Source organism: Narcine bancroftii, chromosome 1 (assembly GCF_036971445.1).
Source record: "Narcine bancroftii isolate sNarBan1 chromosome 1, sNarBan1.hap1, whole genome shotgun sequence".
Lineage (NCBI taxonomy): Eukaryota > Metazoa > Chordata > Chondrichthyes > Torpediniformes > Narcinidae > Narcine > Narcine bancroftii.
The window spans coordinates 161,205,503-161,225,272 of NC_091469.1; the positions used below are offsets into that span (position 1 = coordinate 161,205,503).

The 19,770-nt window shown below is 41.2% G+C and overlaps 1 protein-coding gene across 8 annotated transcripts in view; it reads right to left on the bottom strand.

Annotated features, from left to right (window-relative positions):
* LOC138735618 (rapamycin-insensitive companion of mTOR-like) overlaps nucleotides 1-19,770 on the bottom strand; it is a 265,357-nt gene that overhangs the window by 42,439 nt on the left and 203,148 nt on the right. For all 8 annotated transcript variants that reach the window (XM_069883715.1, XM_069883709.1, XM_069883692.1 and 5 more), the window contains 5 exons: nucleotides 16,006-16,115; nucleotides 7,671-7,758; nucleotides 6,986-7,078; nucleotides 2,321-2,427; nucleotides 1,113-1,342 (listed from right to left, as the gene is read on the bottom strand). In XM_069883715.1, the coding sequence (XP_069739816.1) occupies nucleotides 1,113-1,342; nucleotides 2,321-2,427; nucleotides 6,986-7,078; nucleotides 7,671-7,758; nucleotides 16,006-16,115 (628 nt within the window). The remainder of the gene's footprint in view (nucleotides 1-1,112; nucleotides 1,343-2,320; nucleotides 2,428-6,985; nucleotides 7,079-7,670; nucleotides 7,759-16,005; nucleotides 16,116-19,770) is intronic.

Genomic DNA, 19,770 nt, shown 5'->3' on the forward strand with positions numbered 1-19,770 from the left:
CGAAATATTTTTTTGCAGTGTCAGGGTAACCCTTCTTTAACTCATTTTGTATCTATAAATCTAGCCACATGACAAGACCCAAGATTAGTGGTACTTAGACAACAATGTAGGGGAGCTGATTCGTAAGGTGGCAAGGAATGGAGGGCTATTGCAGGCAGATGTGCAGTTTAAAGAGCATCATGGTTGGGACCAGGGGGCTGTTCCTGTGTTGTACTGTTCTGTGCAAAATAGAGAAAAATTGGTGGTGCTGTGGAGAGTGTGGAAGGATTCAGCTCCAGTTACCAATATGGGCAGAGAAATGACAAGAGGGAGTTTAATCTGGACAAGTGTGAGGTGTGGCATTTTGGAAGGCAATACACAGTAAACAGTAGGGCACTGAGGAGTACAGTAGAAGAGAGGGATCTGGGAATACAGATACATAATTCCCTGAAAGTGGTTTCACAGGTAGACAGGGTTGTAATGAGAGTGGTTGCTGCTTGGAAACCTCTTAGCAGGAAAGGTGGTGGAAACAGATCTGAAAACAACACAGTGGTGGCATTTAGACAGGCAGGGGATAGAGGTACAGAGTACTTGCAGGCAGATGGGACTGGATTAAATTGGCATCATGTTTAGCACAGACATTGCAGGCTAAAGGACCTGTTCCTGTGCTGTTCTGCTCTACGTTCGAGGACTCTACAGCTGAAGAACACACAAGCGACGGGCTGTTGACGACTCGAGGCGAGGACTGCCGGAGACCTGTTTGAGACTGGCTGAAGGGGTACCAGTTATCAGAACCGGGATGCAAGAGGGGTCTAAGGGTGCTGGAGGCTTCTTGATCGTGTTTGGGGGGGGGGGGGGTTGGATCTGGAGCTCGATTGCTGATGGTTTGCACTGAAGTCAGTGTGGCTGTGGGAGTGCTGGAGGAGAATCCACAGTCACTCAGTGACTCGCTTTTCCTTATCTTTCTCTGATTGTAGTGAGTGCCCAGCAATTTCTGCTGATGGTAAATCTTACTTGCACAAACTAAATATACCTGCTTTATTGCATGACCAGCATCTTGAACCAACTTCACAAATAAAAATAGCTACCAGAAAACTTTTTTTTTAAATATAAAAAAATATCAAGATACTCACTCTGAGGTATTGACTCGCTCTCACTGTTGTGTCTGGAGCTGGTAGACTCAGAGCTGAGGCTCAGAGTACTGGGGACTGAGGACAGCTCGTTGTACAGTTGCTCCATGTCATCAGGAGCCACAGGCCAGGGTTGCCTACGGCTGTGCCTGACCGAATCCCAGTTGTGCTGTTTCAGGATGTCACACCCTTGCTTTGTTTTTGCTAAGAGACCCAACACATACAAACATGTCCTGTGAAGGAGGAAAGAGAAAAAAAGTGAGAGGAAACAATAAGACATACACTGTACACTCCCAAATCAGGTCACTATGAATGTCACCTCAGAATCTCAAATCGTCTCAGGAAGTCCAATTAGCATTCAGTTAGCCTCTCGTCAGCTATGTATATTTGTCATATTGTGGTGGCCTGCCACCGCGGAGATCAAGCCGGCACATTGCACGGTAGTAAACAGCAGTATTACACACTAACACATCCCTTAACACAGCGAACGGGTGCAGTTGAAAGCTGGAGCAGTACAAGACCAGCAGCCCTAAAATGACGCTGGCCAAGCTGACCAGCTAACGGATCCATAACAGGCTGGGGAAGAAGGGTGTTCACACGCAAGAATGTTTCCGCCCACTATTGTTATTTATGCGGCTGATGTCAGCCGATCAAACCAACAGGAACTCCAACTGTACAAAAGGAACCTTTCGAGCTTCAATAAATCTCAGAGCTTAACCTTCCACACTGCAAGTGTGTGTGTTTCTCTGTAGCGGTCAGCTACAGTATGCAGTTTGTGTGTAGGATGTACTGTGTGTCTGTGTGCATGCACCGTGGTCCTGAAATATGCTGTTTCGTTCAGTTATACGTGTATATGTACAATCAGATGACAGAAACAGCATGGTTCGTGGAGCGGTTAACACGACACTATTTCAGCGCCAGCAACCTGGGTTTGATTCTGGTGTTGTCTGTAGGGAGTTTGTACGTTTTCTCTGTGCCTGTGCGAGTTTTCCCTGGGTGCTCCGGTTTCCTCCCACCTTCTAAAATGTACGGGGTCGTAGGTTAACTTGGGTGCACTGGGCGGCACAATTTTAAATGGCTGGGAATGGCCTCTACCGTGTAGTAAATAAAATTTAAATGAACTTGAAATGACTTCTCCAAATACTGAGATCTACTATAACACACAATATACTTTTCCCCTGAGCCTATTTCCCAGAGGATTTGCTGCTTACCCTCTAACAGAGAGAATCTCACATGTCTGGGCCAGGACCACGATATCTGGAATCACATTCTCCTCCTGAAGAAGGTTCAGTCCCCAGTTAGATGCACCAATGTTTCCCTGAAATTCAAATCACATTTCGATCATAATTCCTCAGAAGGAAGAAAGAACATCTGGAATCGGTTACGAGAAAATTACTTTGTCTGCATGATTCAGGTAGCAGGAAAACAAGAAATCTTAGCTGATGAAGATCAAGCAGAGCATGGAATCTATAAGAAGGTCTACTGTTGGAATTGGGTGAATAGAGAAAATAGTTGAAGTGGAGGGATGTGATGACGTTCTGATGCTTTAGTTAGAGGAATGACAAGAACAATTGGGTTTCCAATTACCATTAGCTGCACAATCAGGCCAGAAGAGAATTATTTCCACCACTGGCCAAGCAGAAGTTACATCCACCGTTTGTCCGGCAAATCAGCGTCATTCAGAACAAAACAACCCGCTTAGACCATAGAAAATTACAGCACAGGCCTCTTCGGTCCTTCTAGTCTGTGCCAAACCATTCTTTTGCCTAGTCCCACTGAACTGCACCCAGTCCATAGCCCTCTATACCTCTCCCATCCATGGACCTGTCCAAATTCCTCTTAAATGTTCAAATTGAGCCCGCATTCACCACTTCAGCTGGAAGCTCATTCCACACCCCCACCACACTCTGAGTGAAGAAGTTCCCCCCTAAACTTTCACTCAACCCATTTCCTCTGGTTTGTATCTCACCTACCCTCAGTGGAAAATGCCCATCTACATTTATTCTGTCTGTCTCACTCATAATTTTAAATACCTCCATCAAATCTCCCCTCATTCTTCTACGCTCCAGGGAATAAAGTACTGACCTGTTTAACCTTTCCCTGTAACTCAGTTCCTGAAGTCCGGGCAACATCCTAGTAAATCTTCTCTGCCCTTTTTCTATTTTATTGATACCTTTCCTGTAGTTCGATGACCAAAACTGCACACAATCCTCCAAGTTTGGCCTCACCAATGTCTTATACAACTTTACCATAGCATCCCAACTATTTGATTTATAAAAACCAAGATGCCAAAAGCTCTTTACAACCCTATCCACCTGTGATGCCACTTTCAGGGAATTATGTATCTGTTCTACCGCAATCCTCAGTGCCTGACCAAACTTTCTTGGTTTGTCCTTCCAAAATACAACACCTCACACTTGTCTGCATTAAATTCCATCAGCCATTTTCCAGCCCATTTTTCCAGCTGGTCCAGATCCCTCTGCAACCTTTGAAAACCTTCTTCACCGTCCACAACGTCTCCAATCTGAGTGTCATCTGAAAACCTGCTGATCCAATTTCCCACATTATCATCCAGATCATTGATATAGATGACAAACAACAATGGTCCCAGCACTGATCCCTATGGCACACCACTAGTCATCGGAGTTCAGTCTAAAAAGCAATCATCCATGATTACTCTCTGGCTTCTTCCATTGAGCCATTGTTGAATCTAGTTCACTACTTCACCATGAATACCTAGCGTCTGAATCTTCATGTCTAACCTTCCATGTGGAACCTTGACAAAAGGCCTTACTGAAGTCCATGTAGACAACATCCACAGCCTTTCCTTTGTCAACTTTCCTGGTAACCTCCTCGAAAAGCTCTATAAAATTGGTTAAACATGACCTAACACACACAAAGCCATGTTGAAAATCCCTCATCAGTCCACGGCTATCCAATAATTTGCCTGCAACTGACGTCAGGCTCACCAGCCTATAATTTCCAGGGTTACGTTAGAAGCCTTTATAAACAACAGAACAACATGAGCTACCCTCCAATCCTCAGGCACCAAACTTCAGGAACTAAATTACAGAAAAAGATTAAACAGGTTAGGACTTTATTCCCTGGAATGTAGAAGAATGAGGGGAGAATTGATAAGGTATTTAAATTTATGAGTGAGACAGACAGAGTAAATGTAGATGGGCTTTTTCCATCTTTATTTGCTTTAAGACAGCAAGCACTGCCTCCCCTTTAATCTGTATAAGGTTCCATGGCCTCATTGTTTTCCTTACTTCCCATGACTCTGTGCCTTTTTTCCTGAGTGAATACCAATGAAAAAAGCATTAAAGACCTTTCCCATCTCTTTTGACTCCATTCAAATCTGACCACTCTGATCTTCAAGGGGATCGATGTTGTCCCTTACTATCCTTTTGCTCTCAATGTACCTGTAGAAACCCTTAGGATTTTCCTTCACATTGTCTGCCTTATCAAACTCATGTCTTTTTTTAGCCTTCATCTCTCTATAGATTTGCTTCTCCAATTCTCACTGACTATTGGGACGTCTATAAATTTAACCCCTTTAAGTGTGGTCATACCTTTCCCGTTCCTCAGCTCCACCAATTTCACTTCAGTAGACAAGCCCTCTGGTCCGTCCTGCCTGAAATGTCACTGGGACATTTTCCCTGACAAGCACTGCCACTCCTCCCCCTTTCATCCCCCCCATTCTATCACATCTAAAGCAACGGAAGCCCGGAACATTGAACTGCCAGTCCTGGCCCTCGTGCAACCAAGTTTCACTTATGGCCACAATGTCATAAATCCACAAGCCAATCCACGCTCGAAGCTCGTCTGCCTTTCCTACAATACTCCTTGCATTGAAATAGATCCCCCTGAGAACATTTCCACCACGTACAACCCATTGACTCTTAACAGTGCATGCAATTTTAATATCATCTTTTCCCTCCTCCCTCCTCTATCTGCTCTGTCACTTTGGTTCCCCTCCCCCTGCAAATCTAGTTTAAACCCACTGGAGCAGCACTAGTAAACCTTCCCGCAGGGAATATTAGACCCCTTCCAGTTCAGATCCAAACCAAACCGTTAGAGCAGGTCCCACCTTCCCTGGAAGAACCCAATGATCCAGAAACCTGAAGCCCTCCCTCCTGCACCAGGACTTCAGCCACATGTTAAGTTGCTTCATCCTCCCGTTTCTAACTTCACCAGCTTGATTGGCATCCAAACACTACCCCAAATACTTATGTCCTCCACCAATAGCACACAAAAGCAGCACTTGGGGCACCTCCAAAATACACCCCAGTTCTTCACCTGGGCTATTCGTGAAGTAAAAACAGAGATGCTGGAGCAACTCAGCTGGTGTCCAGCATCCATGGGAGGTAAAGATATATTATTAACGTTTTAGGCCTGCAGTCTTCATCGAGCTATAAGTAAAAAAGACACGAATCTGTATTAAAAAACTGGGGGAAAAAGGAAGAATGGGAGGAGTTCAGACCAACAGACAAAAGGTGTAGAGAGGAGAGAGGAAAGGGGAGAACTGATTTTGCTCTGTGAAAGGAGACAGAGGGAAAGGAGAGAGAGACAGATCTCGAGGAAAGGAGCCATTGAGGAAAGGAGCCATTGGGGAAAGATGGGGGGGCGGGGGGTTGTGGGGAAAGAAACATCAGTTTCTTTACCTCTGATAGACACAGCAAGACCAGCTGAGTTCTTCCAGCCTCTCTTGTTTTTACTACAATCACAGCATCTGCAGACTTTCATGTTTCATTCTAGGCTGCTCTTGACACAATTACTTGTCACAATCTTGCTGATCAAAAACAAGCAATTTCAGCAGGTGTATGTGAACATCATCCTCTGCAGGTTCCCCTTGTACTTCATCTTCACTGGATCTAACTGCAGGAACTCCATCCCACAAGCACCGTGGGAACACCTTCAACTGAAGGTCTGCAGCAATTCAAGGTGAGTCACTAAACACAGCGCACAGGGATGGGCAACAAGTGCTAACCTTGCAAATGAGAAGAGAAATAAGGAAGGTGGATATGAATAGAAAGAAAGTGACGGTATCACCAAGGAGGTGGTAAACATGGAAAACAATAATAGGACTGGATAGAGTCAAAATGGACTTTTGAAAGGAGAAGTGTGGGTGAATTCTTTTGGAAATTTTTGAGGTCATAAATAAGGTGTTTTCGAGACCAGCTGGGGTTGATGTTTTGGAGCAAGATCCCAATGGGCCAAATAAACCAGTCATCGACTCATTCAGGCCACTGGGTTCATGCAATCCCATCTGCCAATTCCCTCTCTTATCTCCCTGGAATCAATTCTTCTTCATTTTCATCTCTCTCAATTCTCCTGCAACCGACCTGATTATTTACAGTGGCCAATTAACCCACAAGCATCTTTGAGACACAGAAGACAACCAGGTCTCTGCCTGGAGTAACATGCAGTCACATGCAGATTGTTCAAACCCTGCACACACAGGGCCAGAATTGAACCCAGGCCCCCGGAATTTTACAGTAACAGCAGGGATAGCCTACCACCGTGCCACACAAAAAAACAAGTGAACATCAGTACAGAACATTACACTATGGATTAAAGATTAAAGTAGAAATAAATAATTACGATCATGAACAATTTTTTTTATTCAGGAGTCTGCCTGCTTTTAGCTCATATCTTACAAAGGGTTCAGCCCAGCAACATTGGTTATATACCATTGCTTCCAATGGACGCTATGTGATCTCGAGTTTCTCCAGCTCTTTTGTGAATTGCATAGGAATATATACGCCATTTTTGGGTTGGAAAGCTAGAGCCCACACTTACAGAATATCACTGAGCAACATCACGAGGGGCAGAAATATAGAAGAGTAACCACAGGAAGAAAACATTCTTACCAAGGCCCAGAGCGCTGCCTTCAGCTGCTTTACACCATCCCATTTATCCAGGGCTGGTGAACGCACCACATAACTCAGGTCTGGAACAATGCTCTGCAACAAAAAAAGCTAGCAAGTAAAGCCACATCTAACATCCACAGAATGGCATGGATTATCTGATAGCACAAACGCGCCACCCCCCCACCACCAATTATAGCACAAATAGGATGGGGTAGAAAGGAGTAGAGAACCCTCAAAATCCCTGTCAATTGACTAGAAATGTCATAGAATTCAAACTGGGCAGACTTGGTTCTAAGGCAACATTTTGAAAATTAATAAATCAAAACAGAAATGGTGGAAACGTTACAGTTCAAGCAGCTTTATTGTAAAGCGATACAGAGTTAATATTTCAGGTCATAGACCCTTGGTCAGAAATGGGTCAATGACCTGAACAGTTCAATTACAAGTTACATGAACTGCTGAGTGGTGACAGCATTTGCCACTTTTATTTCAGATTCCCAGCATCTACAGCTTTGTTTGGTTTAAATGGATAACGTTGGGAGTAGTCTGCAGATCAGACTGTAACTGGGATATGGGTTTTGTTTGGAACATGCTTTCAAATATCATTGTTTTTATTACTGTAACTGAGGCCACGAGTGCTTGTATTTATTATTTGGAAGGTATATTCAATGAAATGTTTCCTGACCTGAGTTTCTAGTAAATGGCAGCCTGTTTTATGATGCACCAACTGGCTATACAGGTGAACGGGCAGGTAAACATACGGCCTTTGTAACCTAGAGAACAATGGAGTAAACTTAGGAAGTTACATCATGAATTTGCATGTACACAATTACTTCCAGAATCTGGTTTTTAAGAGACAAACAGAAGAATGGTAATTTAAAAAAAATCATACATTTCTATGCCACCCAATTAACCTACAACCCCCGCATGTTTTGAAAGATGCAAGGAAATTGGAGCACACAGACACAGGGAGAAGGTACAAACTCGTTACAGACAACAGAACATCATATTTCAAGATGTTCCAAAAGCTTAGCAACAAATAATTTTGTGTCTACGGTGGCTATTTTTTTTTTACACGTGGTTTAAGTTAAAGCTAATGTAGTTAACTATCTTCAGTCCCAAGCAAGTTTTGCCAATATTGCTTTTAATTATTAAATAAATTGACTCAAATGTCTGACACCAAGTGGCCAGATACTGTTATTGCAAAAAATTTACCGTGATCTGAAGATTCAGTCAATGCAGCACAGAAACAGGCCCTTTGGCCCACTGAAACTGTGCAGACCACCAAGCATGCACCCACCAAAACCCTACTCCCATTTATTCGCCCCACTCTCCCATCAACTGCTTCCAGATTCGACCACTCATCTACACATAATAGCTAATTTATAGCAACCAAGTAATCGATCAACTATGGAGGAACCAGGATGAAACTCATGTGGGCAGAGAGAATGAACAGGTTCCAACAGACATCACTGAAAGTCAGGACTAAACCTGAGGTGCTGAAGTTAAGGCTATCTTACTCTAGCTGTGTCACTTCTGTCCCAGTGTGCTTAGCTTCCCAATCAACGACCTCGAACATTTAGTCAACATCAAAGCTCAGCAAGTGTTCAAGCCATGAGTACAACTCATTGATGCAATAAAACTCTTGTTTACTGAAGCTAAACAGCTACCCAAAATGAACCAATGGCATAAATCAAGTAACCACAACATGTCTTGAGATAGAAGATATAATAAAAATATAAAGGACATACAAATATTCAGATTCAACTCATGCAAAAAAAACCTAGCGATTACTAAAACAAAATGTAATCCATATTCATTGTTTGCATTCATGCGTGGACCACATAACCAATTTAGAAATAGAATTGGCCGCCAGGACAGCAAATTCCACACAAAGGTACACAATGCAGTGACCAATCAAATCACCAACCAATCATCGGAAATCATTCACATACACACCACCACTCTCCCAAATAGCCCTGATAAGACCATAGACTATAAGACATAGGAGCAGAAAAAGGCTATTCAAGCCAAAGTCTAACCCACCGTTTAATCGCGAACTGATTCATTCTCCCACTCAGCCCCTTTGCCTGGTCTTCATCCCATAACCTTGATGACCTGGCTAATCAAGAACCTGTCAATCTCTGCCTGAAATACAGCGAATGACCCGGCCTCCACAACCGCCTGTGGCTACAAATTCCACAGATTCACCACCCTCTGGCTGAAGAAATTCCTCCGCATCTCTGTTCTGAGCGGATGCCATTAAATCCTCAAGTTGTGCCCTCTTGTTCTAGAATTTGCCACCGTGGGAAACAATGTTTCTACATCTATTGTGTCCAGAATGAATACATTTATTGTATCATTTAGAAATTGAAAGCCTTTATTGGCAAGTTTTTTTGAACTTTTCTTCAGTGTCAAGGGACATAAGAATCAAAATTCATTGATACAAACAAGTCAGAAAATTTGGTGTTTTGCAGCAGGCAGCATCATAGAGCAAACATTTGTATTGTAACATCTTACAACATTATAAGTAAAAAAAAAAGTAGAGCACAAAAAGTGAGGCAGTGTCTTTGGTTCATTGATTATTAAGGAATCTGATGGCGGAGGGGAAGAAGCTGCCCTTGTGCCACTGAGTGCTCATCTTTAAGCTCCTCTATCTTTTCCCTGATGGTAGCAGAGTGAAGAGGGCATGGCTTGGGAGAAAGGGGTGTTTGAAGATAGAGACTGCTTCTTTAAGACACTGCATCATGTAGATGTCCTCAATGGAGTGAAGTCTGGTTGCCTGTAATGTCATAGGCCAAGTTTATCCCCCTCTGGAGTTTATTCTTGTCCTAAGAGTTGGTGCCTCCATACCAAGCAGGAAAGCAAAGAGCCAGTACGCTCTCCACAGTCCACCTGTAGAAATTTGAGAGTCTTCGGTGACCTGAAACTCCTCACAAAGTCTAGCCGCTGGCAAGCCTTCTTTGTGATTGCATCAATATGGAGGCTCCAGGACAGATCCTCAAAGATGTTAACACCCAGGAATTTGAAGTTCTTGACCCTCTCCACTACTGACCCTTAAATAAGGACTGGGTCCTTTCCCCCTGACTTCCTCCTGAAGTCCACAATCATCTCCTTGGTTTTGTTGACATTGAGTGCAAGGATGTTGTCATTACACCATTCAATGAGCTGATCTCTCTCCCTCCTGGATGCTTCCTCATTGCCGTTTGTGATTCTTCCGACCACTGTGGTGTCACGGGCAAACTTGTAGATAGCATTGGAATTGTGCCTGACCACCCTGTCATGGGTGTTTAATGAGTAGAGCAGTGGGCTAAGCACGTATCTTTGGGGTACGCCCCTATGGTCATCATGTTTTGATGGCTACATCTCAGATTTGGCATCAAACAGCATATAGGGTTCCCCCCCCCCTTTTTTTTTAAAATATTTTATTTTTGATTTTGAAAGACTCAGAAATCCAAACAAACGCAATCTCTCTCATCAAAAGTGTAGAATAAGGGGGGCATGGAAAGATGGCGTAGGGAACAGACGTGCCTTCCAGACCTCTCCTGACTCTGATTTATTGTTTTGTCTTTAAGTGCCCGTTAAAGTTCTTTTAAAAGTTTATAAATAATAAGAGGTGCTGAATTAATACCTAATGGTTTATATGCAAAAAAAAGGTAAAAGAAAACATCAACAGACTGTTAAAAAACTACATTTTCCGAAATTATCTGAGCCTACTTGTTTACAAGAAGCCAGGACTCAGCGTAGAATGGATCCAGAAGAAGACATACAGAATTCGGCATTGAAACTCCGTTTTAATATAACATAACAATTACAGCACGGAAACAGGCCATTAGGCCCTTCTAGTCCGCACCGAACCAAACACCCCTTTCTCATCCCACCTCCCTGCACAATGCCCACAACCCTCCATCTTCTTCTCATCCATATACCTGTCCAACCTTTTCTTAAATAATACAATTGACTCCGCCGCCACTATTTCTCCCGGAAGATCATTCCACACAGCTACCACTCTCTGAGTAAAGTTCCCCCTCATGTTACCTCTAAACCTCTGCCCCTTAATTCTTAACTCATGTCCTCTTGTTTTAAACTTTCCTCCTCTTAACGGAAATAGTCTATCCACATCCACTCTGTCTATCCCTTTCATAATCTTAAATACTTCTATCAAATCCCCTCTCAACCTTCTACGCTCCAAAGAATAAAGACCCAATCTGTCCAATCTCTCCCCATACTCCAGATGCTTAAACCCAGGCAACATTCTGGTAAACCTTCTCTGCACTCTCTCCACTCTGTTTATATCCTTCCTATAATTAGGCGACCAGAACTGCACACAGAACTCCAAATTAGGCCGCACCAACGTCTTATACAATCTCAACATCACCTCCCAACTCCTATATTCCATGCAATGATTGATAAAGGCCAGCATACTAAAAGCCTTCTTCACCACCCTATTCACGTGAGTTTCTACCTTCAGGGAACGATGTACCGTCACTCCTAAATCTTTCTGCTCTTCTGTATTCCTCAATGCTCTCCCATTTACCACATATGTCCTATTCTGATTCTTCTTACCGGTAAGGCTCTCTGAAGGTCGCATTCAGCAGCTTTCAGAACAAAGAGCTGGCCGGGTGCCAGTATTTCACACAACGGCCACTGTGAGTGCTGTTACTGAGACTTTGACAGTTGAATCAGCTGGGGCGCCACCAGCTGGAGAGTTAAAGAGCTGTCATTCGACTGCTACAGTGGTGGCGCTGCAAAATGCATCCTCAATTACAACGGTTTTTCCAGACATCGATTCAGTGAAGATGATTAAAGAGATTTGGCTTAAAGATAATCCTGATCTTCAGTCTCCTGGCATTGCTGGGGGGACTTTGAGAGGGATTTTTATACGAAGTCAAACTGCTAGAAAAGATACTAAATTAAGGGAAGGGACAGAAGATCCCGTGGTCTCTAAGGAACAGCAAGACCCCATTATGCCTGAATCTACTTCTGTTGAAATGTCTGTTAAGGATCTTGAAGATAAGATATATTCTGTATTGAGTCACTTAGCTAATTTTGTGAACCTGTTTATTTCCAAGATTAATGCGGTGGCGGAAGCCATTAATGGAGCTTTTAAGCTTGAAACCATTGAAAGATTTGAAATGTGTGATCAAGGTTTAGTCGATGTACAGGATCAACTGCAAGATGAAAATAGAATAATTGAAACATTGCAGATCCAAAATAAAAATTTAGCAAAAAAGGTTGATTATTTGGAGAATCAATCTAGACGGAACAACGTGAAAATTGTTGGTTTGCCAGAAGGCATAGAAGGTTTTTACTGAATGGATTCCACGAGTGTTAGGACAGGATAAATTCCCTGAAGGTTTAATACTGGAACGTGCTCATAGAGTTTTAAGAAGAAAATCTTTTTCAGGACAGAATCCAAGACCTGTTTTGATCCGTTGTTTAAACTATTGTGACAGAGAGACAATTTTACGCACAGCTATCAGAAATGCCCAGCAAAATAGATCTCCTTTGATGGTTCAGAATAATCCTGTTTTCTTCTATCAAGATTTGAGTCAAGAAATTATGTTTCAACGATGCGAATTTAATTCTGTGAAAGAACGGTTGTGGAAAAAAAGACATAAGGCAACATTCAGGTATCCTGCGGTACTGAAGATGTTTTAGGATGGAAATGAGCCAAAGTTCTTTGACAATCCTAAAGAGGTTATGGACTTTGCTCAGTCTCTACTAATCATGCAGTTTCAGGAACGATGTAGTCCTTTAAGGTCTCCAAAGAGAGTCGAGATGTAAGGTGGGATCCAGTTTTTTAAAAGAAATGGAAGCAATGGTGACCAAAGTGGTAACGTTGATTTAAAAAAATAAATCTTTTATCTTTTTTTTGAGAAGAGTTTAAATAGTTTAAATAATGATGATAGTTTAATGAAATGGGAGTTGGGAGAGGGAACTGGGTGGGCACTAGTTTCCAGAAGTCATCAGCTACCTGAGAGTTATCTCACACCCAATATTTTGGGGGAGTTACCGCTTTGGGCGGTTTAAACAGGAGGAGGTAGTCGTGACCTCCGTCCTGTTTTTTTTTTCTTTTTAATTTTCGGGTTAAAACGTGAAGTTTTTTTTAAATTATTTTTTAAAAATAAATAATTTTTTTTTTTAACTCTTTTTGTTTTCTGATTGTAATTGAGAGGTTTTTTTTCTCTCCTTTTTTTTTCTCTTTTTTTGGGGGAATTTTTTTTTTCTCTTTTTTCTTTCTTTTTTAAGAGGATGATGTCACAGAAGATAATAAGTCAAAAATTGAGGACGTTGAATTAGATGAAGGGGAAGATGAGGGGAAGAGTGATAAGAAAAAGAAGAAAACCAAGTACAAATACATTGAGGGAGAAGAGTTTAATAAAATTAAGTTAATTTCGATAGAGAATTTTGAAGATGTTATAAATGAAGAATATGGAGAATTTTATAAGAGTTTGAAGGGAATAAAAAGTTTATCTGATTGTTTTTCTAAGGGATGTTTTTGTTCTCTCGATGAATTATAAAGGAAACTTGGTATTAATGGAAATTCTGTATTTATGTATTATTAATTATGATTTTTTATATAACGGATATGTGGTTGATATATGATTTTAATATTTGAACTTAGTTTTAAAATGGATTTCATTTGTTAAATACATGTATTATGTTTGATTTAAATATATGTTTAAGGGTATTATTTTAGTATTGATTTTTTTTGTTGTTAAGTTTTATCTTTTTTTGTAAGTGGGGTTTTTTCTATTTTATTTACCACGTTGTTAATTAATTCTTCACTCTTTATTTTGGGGGGAGGGTTGGACTAATTTTAAATTAGACGATTAATGTTGTGTTATAATTATTGGGGGATTAATTTGTGTAGTTTAATGATGTAGTATTCTAATTTTTATTATCTTATTTTTTATTTCTTTAAATGTAATTTTTATTTTATTCATGTCATAAAATTTTAAATAAAGTTTAAAAAAAGTGTAGAACAATAAGACTATATTTTATTATTAAATAAAAGCATATTGAAGAGATAAACTGGGTCCAACAATGTTATTACCTGAAAGGAGTGAAACAGAAACCTTGATTTGTAATAGATTTATTAAGAAATTTATTTCAGCCATGTATATATTATCTCAAAAGCAGGGAATTCATAGATCTAGACAGATGGAAAACAGATGAAAATTGGTTGGAATTATGACAATTTCAATAAATGTTAGATATAGATTGATTCAGTATACCTTTTTACATCAATTAAATCTTACCCCATAAAAAATTAAATAGATTGAAGTCAAATCTGTCAGATAAATGTTTTTGATGTAGTCAAGAGACTGGGACTAGGGCTTCTTTACATTCTACATCGTCATATCCAAAATTGAGATCATTTTGGATAGAATTAGGAACTTTTTTGGAACACGTCATGGGTGTTAAACTTCCGCAAGATCCAAAGTTGTTTTTAATTGGGTAATATTCCGGTGATAAGACCAAAATTGAAATTAAATTTATATCAAAAAGAATTTGTGAAAATTACATTAGCGGTTGGAAGAAAATGTAGTGATGTAGAAATTGGTTTCGTATTTAGGTTTGGCAAGATGGCATGCAGAAAATATTCCTCTTGAGAAGACTACATATAATTTAAGGAATATGACATTTTTTTGAATTTGGTGCCCATATTTACATATTGTAGGTAATTTATAAATGGCTTTTCCCTAAACCTTGTGAAACCTCGTTAACTCCTTGGAATAAATAAAGTTGAAAAGGCTAGTGGATTGGTGGAGATATCTTGGCAGCCAAGTCTGTTTTTCTTTGGGGGGGAGGGGGGGGTTGGTGGGCTTTTTTTTGAGGGGAGGGGTTTCTAAATCATCATGTATAATGGATTAGATGTGGTTATATGATTAGTACACTTTGTATTTTGACATAAATACATGTATGCAAAACTTAAAATAGTTAAAAAACAATAGTATTTAATAGAATTTATTTTTTCCCTACCCCTCTCCCCTCCCTCCCCTACCCTAATACAACAAAGAAAGGATTATATAAATTAAACAAATACAAGAACCAAATATAGGAAAAGTCTCAAACCCTTAAGGGAACTTAAGAAAATCCCAAAAAACCCTAAAATAAAAAAAGATAAGGAACAGAATACAAGAGCACGTCATCTGTGCCACGACCCACTTCATTGTTCTTAATGATGGCACAGATTGTCCCATTTCCTTTATTCAGAAGGGGTACAATTATATCTGTGAACCAATGTGTTGCAGATAGGGTTTCCACACCCTAACAAATGTCCCATATTTCCTCCTTAAATTGTACATGATTTTCTCCAGGGGAATACAATTCTGCATTTCCATATTCCATCGTGTAATATTTAGTTGGAGTCGGACTTCCACATGACTGCTATATACTTCCTGGCTACTGACAAGGTGATCTTCACAACTTAATTTGGTATCTGGACAGTTTAAAGCTCACGTCTGTAATGTTTCCCAGAAGGTACAATTCCAGATCCTGTGGAAAGTTTCCCCCCTTTTTCCCCTCCTCTTGCATATACAAGAGGATAATGTGCAAGCTCAGCCTCGCTCAACCTGGACTTTTTGCTTTACATCTTCCTCTCTCTATGATTTTTATTAACAAATGGGCAAAAGCCGGAGGCAGAGGATACAATTCTATGTTGAAAAGATATTTGGACAGATCTATGGATAGGAAGGGCCAAATGCAGGCATCTGGGACTTGACCAAAATGCCAACTTGGTCAGTATGGCTGAGTTATTCCTAAGGGCCTGTTCCATGCTGTATGACTTGAATTTTATTGTATGTATGTTTCAAGATTCCTTTATTATTATGTAATAGTACAGAACATTACATAAAATTGCCTTCTGCCTGCTGTAACATTTCCTTTCAATATTCATTCTTATAAATCATTGTTATTATCCAGATATTGTAAATCAAGATCTGAAGCATCAATTAAAGACTATTAACCCTGGGTTTGTGCATTTTGCAATATTTGCTCACCCAGCCTCTCACCTCTGGTTACTGCGCCGCACATAATTCTCTCCGTCAGCAGGCTTACGATAGGTAGTGAGTGCTTCATTGAGCTTGTCTTCAATCAGATCTACATATTTCAAGTTGTATTCCTGAAAGCAAACATGACATTGTTTACAATGCTGAATATCTTTGTTAATCTGAGGTATGGTATGAAGGGCCCTATGCCTGACATGAACACTCACTACAACTCACTCCAAAGTAGACTACTTCACCATACATAGCATGCCAAATCTTAGGATATACAAGAACTATTCAATTCCTGATTTTCACGTGGTCCTTTCTTACAGGAGAAACGCTGTGATTCTCCATTTGCTGACCACCTCTTGTTGTGAAGCTACTCATCTGATCTCAAGACCTATATTTTCTTAAAAATTGTATGTAATTTCCATAAAATGTAAAATTACTCATATGCTTGACAGGAGGTATAGAGAGAATGTTTCTTTTGACTGTAGTCTCAGCTCTTATTCTAAGACAAGTCCTGTGGCTATTCAACCAATGAGAATATTCAACCGAGGTTGGTTCAATTTTTCTGTTTCCCACAGCACAGCACAGGGATTGTCTAATAATGGATTTTTTTTTAAAGTTTCCATTTTCTCCAGAAACTTATCCCAAAGTTCTTGTTGCAAATTTTCATTCTTTAAATGCCACCAAATTTCATTTCAGACGTATTGTCAGAGTATATACATGATATCACATTAACCCTGAGATTATTTTTCCTGTGGGCCAGGCAAAATTACCACTTATAGGTAGTGGAAAAAAAAACCTGACTCAACATACAAATGTAAACAAACCATTAACTCAGAAAATAGGTGCAGAAGTGAGCTATTCAGAGCCTGAACAACCATTCAATATGATCTGTGTGAACTCCCCATCCTATTCCTGCTTTCCCTCCATATTCCTTTTTCCTTTAAGCCAGGAGGGCCAAATCCAACTCCCTTTCAATATATCTTATAAATGAGCAATAGTTTTTTGTGGTAGGGAGTTCCACAAGTTTACGATGCTCTGTCGAGAAGTTTCTCCATCTCAGTCCTAAATGGCTTAACCCTCATCCTTAGAATATGATGGGGAGGAGACCACTTCCTACCTTTTTGCAGATTGGATGTGCTAAGAGTGTGCAAGGATACTTGGCACTGATCATCTCCTGCAGCAGGGTAACAGAGGACTCGGTTTCCAGGGACAAATGCAGACAATCATCCAATGTGGGTGGAAGATCATTGGTGAAAGATGCTCTTTGGTCTGCCTGAAACTTGTTGATCCTCCAGCACAGTGAGGAAATGCTGGCACATTCCATCTGCATGCTGTGGGACGCATTGAGGCCTGGTAGCGCCAGTGCAAGGGCTCTGTGGGGAAGGATCACATTCTAGGATCCTTCTACTACTGGACATTAAAGGGCTGATAGTGGGATAGTCCCTCAAATATCAGAAGGTCAAGTAACCCTAAGGGTGCCATATTAGTGCAATGGTACATGATGTGGTTAACACAACAGTAACAAAATACCAGAACAAACAAATGCTAAAAAATTTTAACATAACATAACAACATAACAATTACAGCACGGAAACAGGCCATTAGGCCCTTCTAGTCAGCACCGAACCAAACACCCATTTCTAGTCCCACCTCCCCGCACAATGCCCATAAACCTCCATCTTCTTCTCATCCATATACCTGTCCAACCTTTTCTTAAATAATACAATTGACTCCGCCGCCACTATTTCTCCCGGAAGATCATTCCACACGGCTACCACTCTCTGAGTAAAGAAGTTCCCCCTCATGTTACCTCTAAACCTCTGCCCCTTAATTCTTAACTCATGTCCTCTTGTTTTAATCTTTCCTCCTCTTAACGGAAATAGTCTATCCACATCCACTCTGTCTATCCCTTTCATAATCTTAAATACTTCTATCAAATCCCCTCTCAACCTTCTACGCTCCAAAGAATAAAGACCCAATCTGTCCAATCTCTCCCTATACTCTAGATGCTTAAACCCAGGTAACATTCTGGTAAACCTTCTCTGCACTCTCTCCACTCTGTTTATATCCTTCCTATAATTAGGCGACCAGAACTGCACACAGAACTCCAAATTAGGCCGCACCAACGTCTTATACAATCTCAACATCACCTCCCAACTCCTATATTCCATGCAATGATTGATAAAGGCCAGCATACTAAAAGCCTTCTTCACCACCCTATTCACGTGAGTTTCTACCTTCAGGGAACGATGTACCGTCACTCCTAAATCTTTCTGCTCTTCTGTATTCCTCAATGCTCTCCCATTTACCACGTATGTCCTATTCTGATTCTTCTTACCAAAATGAAGCACCTCACACTTATCAGCATTAAATTCCATCTGCCATTTTTCAGCCCACTTTTCTAAGCAGCCCAAGTCCCTTTGCAATCCTTGAAAACCTTCTTCATTATCCACTATTCCACCTATCTTAGTATAGTCTGCATATTTACTAATCCAATTCACCACCCCATCATCTAGATCATTAATGTAAATAACGAACAACAATGGGCCCAATACAGATCCTTGAGGCACACCACTGGTCACCGGCCTCCAACCTGACAGATAATTATCCACTACCACTCTCTGGCCTCTCCTTTTCAGCCAATGTTCAATCCATTTGACTATCTCAAAATTTACCATGTGGTACCTTATCGAAGGCCTTACTGAAGTCCATATAGACAACATCCACTGCGCTACCCTCATCCACATTCCTTTGCAATGTTTTTCCTTTGTGTATGTACGAATATGACACTATGAATGTGAAAAGACCTTGCACTGTATATTGTTCATTGTGAATAAACTATTTTGAAATTTTTAAAAAGGCACGCGAGTTAGGTCAAAAAAAGAGGAAAAGAGCTGAGTGCTTGAGTGGGGGTCAAGGAGGTGCAGGGGGTTTGGGGGGGAGCACCCCCCAGTTGGAAGATTTTTGAAAATGTACACACAAAATTACCCGTTTCAAGCCATTAAAAAAACTAGTCATTTTAAAACAAAATCTTTTTTTGTGAGCACAGTATATCAGACAGACTGTACCTAGACTCCAAAGCCCCATCCAGATCACCAGGCAATACCTGCTTGACCTATGCTCAAACCAGAGTGTCTGGTTCTCCTGACCCTAAGCAGTACTTGCCCATAACCAGCACATAGTATGTCCTTGCACAACTGGTATCCAATCCCCAAGTAGTAATTACTACCCTGCACCCAATCCCCAGGCAGCACCCCTGCCCAATCTGCTCCCAATCCCCAGGCAGACCCCTCTGCCCAACCTGCACCCAATCCCCAGGCAGAGCCCTGTCCACTTAATTCCCAGGCAATAACCCTCCCCAATCCCCAGACTGTATACCACCCAAACCCAATTTCCAGGCAGTACCCCTTTCCCAATGTGCACCCAATCCCCAGGCAGTAACTACTACCCCTGCATTGGATCTCTAAAGAGTGCCATCCTGTCCTGCGCCCAGCATCCAGAGGCAGTGGATTCTGCAACCTTCACTTTCTATTCTCTCCCCAACCCTCTGGAAGGCAAGAGGCTCCTTCCACAGGACAGCCATCACCTCCCTTGCCCATGGGCCCACACTGCCCCATCCATCTGCCCCATCCATTCACAGGCCAGCTCCCCAGTGCCATAAAGCGGGCTCAGGATTTCCTCCTCACAAACCCTGGCAGCTTGAATTTCAGTTAAGGCAGCCTCGAAATGCTAGTTACCTGCATAGAGCCACTACTCTTGCCACCTTGGAGGCTGATA